Source organism: Abrus precatorius, unplaced genomic scaffold (genome assembly GCF_003935025.1).
Source record: "Abrus precatorius isolate BTA unplaced genomic scaffold, Abrus_2018 Scaffold9, whole genome shotgun sequence".
Lineage (NCBI taxonomy): Eukaryota > Viridiplantae > Streptophyta > Magnoliopsida > Fabales > Fabaceae > Abrus > Abrus precatorius.
In genome coordinates this window covers 29,557,112-29,561,542 of record NW_020874439.1, presented here as the reverse complement: position 1 = coordinate 29,561,542, position 4,431 = coordinate 29,557,112, and the positions used below count along the sequence as shown (strand labels likewise).

The window sequence follows — 4,431 nt, the reverse complement described above, 5'->3', positions numbered from 1 at the left end:
ACAACAGTTATTTGTTTTTAAACTACAAACAGTGATTTTAAGATTTATTTTCTCTTTATTGTGTCGCCACTTACGGCAATTTGCCTTAAGCCTTATATTTTATTCAAGAAGTAATGATATATTTTTCTGAAAAGTTCAACTACAAATCTCAATTTCTTCAAATATAAGTATTAAATAAGAAAATAAAAATGTAATATCTAGGAATCCAAAAATTATTTACTGATTCCTCCTTAAGATTATTGTGGAATTCCCAGCTTATGCTATAAATTTTATTTTCACTAGTTGATTGTGCACTTGATTGGTTTTGATCATTAGTAGGAGTTCCAAAGTAACCGTAAGAACAGAGTGTTCCTGGCTTGCATGAAACTCTGATTCTCTAAGGAATTTAATAAGTTTATTTTTAACCTATGCACATTATAATAAGTCAATAATAGAAAATTTATTAAAAAAAGAAAATATTTATGATATTAAAATCCTCACATGCTCCTCTCCATTCTTTGCTCTTGTTGCTTGATTGAAAAACTGGTTGGAGTGGTAAGAGCTTGAGTAAACTTTAGGAATTCAATAATGGGATGACTGAACGTGTTTCTTGACTTCTTGGAAGCCACAGGTTATATTTTCCACTTCATTTGCAACAATTGCATCTCTCCCATTTTGGGCTCCGCAATACTTTCAACTCTAATATTGGGTGAATTCAAATTCCTTTTACAATGAATACAACAAAGAAATCACATTAATGCACCACCGATAAAAGGGAAGAGTTCCACTCTGCTCAATCAATTCCACATACAAACCTACAGCAGCATTTCACCAGAACGGTGCAATATCGACAGGTACACTTAGATTGACGAACAATCAGTACAACCTGAATCAAAGATTATATATATATATACATCCACTAGACAATTCTTCAATTTCAAACATCTGCAATCAAGCACAGAGTAATATTTTCACTCCCTACGCTGCACTGTTATGAAGTAAGCATAAAATGGCATCACTTACTGAGAAAAAAAGGTTTAAACCTATAAGGCTAACCACTTCATACATCAACATCTGAACGTGTCGGGAACTCAATGCCCCTTAGTGCAGGTATGTTGTCTAAATCCTCTTTCGAAAACAATGGGAACAACCATAGGGCCTTCTTGGTGCCAAAAACCTTGAAAAGTGAGAGATAACATAGACTAAAAAAATCAGAGAAGAGTGGATAACGATATTCACACGCAACCACTATTACAGGATAATATTTTTGTTTTCGATAAAACCTATTACATGATTGATTCCTCAGTAGAAGACTTTATTTCATGTTAAATAACAATAAACCACCACATTATTTAAGATTATATATTTTGGCCACCAAGAGGAGTTATAACCTATTAGTTTAATTACAGATCATGAGACTATTATTACAGGATTTTTTTATGAAAGCAAGTCCACAGCATAAAACTTTATTCCACGTTAAATTACACTAATACATCACATCATTAAAACTCATGAATCATATGTGAAATGTCTATTTTCAAAATTTCTGAGCTTAAAAATATAATATTGTTAAACATTTTCTGTTCACTACCATTTTGTATTCTTTTGCTACTTGATATTAGATATTACCTGCTCAAAATTTTTCTTCCGTCCCAGGTCATACCTCCACCTAACTCCTTTTTTCTTTTCGTGAACCTAAGACATCATATTTCCAAATAATATTTTCAGATAAAAGAAGGCACCGAGCCACATGAATATTCAAGAACATACAATGCCAACTTGTTTTTGAAATTGTTTAGAAGTTAGTGTACCAGGTTTTCAAATATTTTAAGATCAAATGAGACTATAAGAAATTGATGGTTGAATGGATAACCCACTGAAACAAAAATAGCAGCCACCAAGTACCCAGCCATCTTACCAAATAAAAAATGCCCTAATATGCATTTGGTTTAATTTATTTTGGAAAATTAATTGATTACTTTTATTAGTTTCCTGAGACAATTTTAAAAAGTGATTATTTGTTTTTAAAAAGACTTTAGAAAACATGCTACTAATGAATCTCATGATTATGTTGTCTACAGATAAAGTAAAATTGTCCAGAGCACCGCTACATGTCAAACTGTCATAACTTTTTTTCCCGCTCAATGGTGTTTTAGTAAAAAAATATGAATGTTTCATTTTGAGTGGGTTTTAGGCTTCTTACGTGCAAATGCACTGATTGCCATTCTAATAAAAGCCTGGCATAATTCCTACATCAAGAGAACAGCAATATGCTGGGTCTCAGACACAAGTTAACAACAGTCCCATGCATGTCTGACAATAGCATGGCCATACACCAGTTCAAAAAGGTCAAAAATAGAATAACAATGTAATGGTTACCTCTACTGAAGTTGTGTTGCTTAACAGAAGAGATATATGCATAACTACGAAACAGAGAAGACTCAGCGCAAATGCTAAATTAAGAACTGCATTAAGGCACACAGTCTGTAAGAAGCATTAATAGTTACAAAAATTCAATAAAAGCCAGTCATAGTAACTTGATTTATTCAAGCAAACTAGTATACTTACTAGAAGCCAGAAAGATTACGGCAAAACCCCCAGGAGACATTGAATGATTCTTGGCTCCACCAAAGAATCTGATGAAACTAGGGACCAGAGCTAAGCAATCCAGCGTTGTCTCAAGGAATGTATACAGCTAGGAATGGTGAGGGAGAGGAGAAAAAGATGCGAGTTAGGCAAAACAGACACTAAAAATAACTTGTCATTTAACCCTCTCCACCTGAACACTTGCACATTCACTATTTTCAGATTTTGTTGTTCTCTGATTTTGTTTGGGAGTTTGGAGGGAGAGGGAAGGAAAGGGTTTGAAGGGCAAGGGAAGAGAGGAAAAAGGAGAAAGAAAGATGGTTAATAGAAAACCTCCAAATTGGGAGGCTTAAAAATATGAGTTTAAAAGGGTTTTGGAGGGTTTATAAAACCTCTCCCACTCATCTAAAAATTCCCGACCAAGGGTCTCACTAAATAAGCCTTCCCCTTTCCCCTCGAAAACCAACTCACAAACAAAGCTTAAAGAACTTGACTCCTATGAGTTTTATTTTCAATTATTTTAATAAATCGCGAAGTATAGGTTATTAAAATAAGCTGTTTTAGCTTTTCTCAATAAGTTTTGTAATTAAATTTAGCATAAATCATCATTTAAAAAGAACTTATTGAATAAACGCTTAATCAAATACTAAATCCAAACGCACACATTGTTGTCCTTAATTATAAAGCAGTGATAAGTAAAACCCCAAATCTCTCACTTCATCTTCTCATTCCCCACCTACTGTCACAAAAGGAATACTAGACATTTAATTCAACGATTAAAATGATGCAACGGATTAAGGGAAAGATGGGTAGGTATTAGGATAAGAGAAATAGAATTACCAAGAAGAGGAGAAAATACTTGTAGTTACGCGCCCCAACGCAATTGACGACCCAAATACAATGATGATCCATCTTGAGAACACACCTTTGGCCTAGCGAAGGGAAGAATAAAAAAAATTACGCTTAAGAGAAATGAGAAAACAAGTGGGTGGTGGAAGTGAAGTGACTTACAAATGGAGCAGTGATGGCAACGCGGTGGCTTGGCATTTTGGCATCGAGAGCAGTAAACAGGGGAGGGCGTTGGTTCCAAATCGAATCGAACTTGAGAATTGGATTGGTGCGGTCTCCAATCATGGGGAACCGAACCGGGATCGTTGAGGACGACCATGAAGTAGGACCAGGTTAGTAGAATGAGGAGAATGTGGAAGAGGGTGAGGATAGAGAGGGCCAAGAAGAAGGAAGAGAGAACGAAAGGGGAGCGAAAGAGGAGTGGGCCCCATGTGATTAAAACGACGGCGTAGTAAGTGAGGGCAACGATGGCACCGAACAAGAGGATCATCAAGTAGCCCACCACACTGAGGTTAGAACAGAGCTTAAAGAGGTTTATATTTGTTCCCATTCTCATTCCGATTCTTATGTTTGGAAGTGGAAATGAAACTAAAGAGCCTCTTCGTCGTGCCGGGAATAAGCGTTTCCAGATATCGGAAGCCAGGATTGAGATTGAGATTGAGATTGAGATTGGGATTCCACTCACTCCTCCCTCTCCTCTTCTTCTTCCTCCTTTCGAACTGTCACACAGATAACTTTATTTTTCATTCCATGGGTCGCTTTGGATCCAAACAACCCACAATTAAATACTCTTATTTCGTGAATAAAATAATTATTTTTGGTTTTTTTCTCTTTTACAAAATCAAAATTTTATCTTCGTAATTCATGCAATGAAAAAGTTGACCCTGGTTAATAAGCTTTAGTTTTGACATGTCGTTAGTTTAAAACTTTTACACTTTCAACTAGTTAAAAGCTATTTTAAATATGTCTTTTAAATTAGTTATTAAAAAATAATTATTTTTAACTATGTAAAAATTT

The 4,431-nt window shown here is 35.0% G+C and overlaps 1 protein-coding gene across 3 annotated transcripts; it reads right to left on the bottom strand.

Moving 5' to 3' along the window:
• Positions 1-719: 719 nt before the first annotated feature.
• On the bottom strand, positions 720-4,176 carry LOC113850079 (probable protein S-acyltransferase 12). 3 transcript variants are annotated; one of them, XM_027480433.1, is made up of 6 exons: positions 3,577-4,176; positions 3,406-3,497; positions 2,548-2,674; positions 2,359-2,444; positions 1,609-1,674; positions 720-1,156 (listed from the first exon to the last, which is right to left on the bottom strand). In XM_027480433.1, exons 1-6 carry the CDS (start codon positions 3,968-3,970, stop codon positions 1,040-1,042), a joined length of 882 nt encoding a protein of 293 aa, XP_027336234.1. In that variant the 5' UTR covers positions 3,971-4,176; the 3' UTR covers positions 720-1,039. The 3 variants fall into 3 exon arrangements, with proteins under 3 accessions (XP_027336234.1, XP_027336235.1, XP_027336236.1); XM_027480434.1 differs by having other exon boundaries at positions 823-1,156; positions 2,359-2,402; positions 3,577-4,170; XM_027480435.1 differs by lacking the exon at positions 2,548-2,674 and having other exon boundaries at positions 836-1,156; positions 2,359-2,463; positions 3,577-4,127.
• Positions 4,177-4,431: the final 255 nt, after the last annotated feature.

What these genes read in the sequence shown, in the direction of transcription:
- LOC113850079 (XM_027480433.1), bottom strand. Translation starts at nt 3,970, where the DNA reads ATGAGAATGGGAACAAATATAAACCTCTTTAAGCTCTGTTCTAACCTC. An exon ending in AGTATTTTCTCCTCTTCTTG is followed by an intron (nt 2,675 to 3,405) that starts GTAATTCTATTT and finishes CACCATTCCTAG; the next exon opens with CTGTATACATTCCTTGAGAC. An exon ending in GGAAGAAAAATTTTGAGCAG is followed by an intron (nt 1,157 to 1,608) that starts GTAATATCTAAT and finishes TCACTTTTCAAG; the next exon opens with GTTTTTGGCACCAAGAAGGC.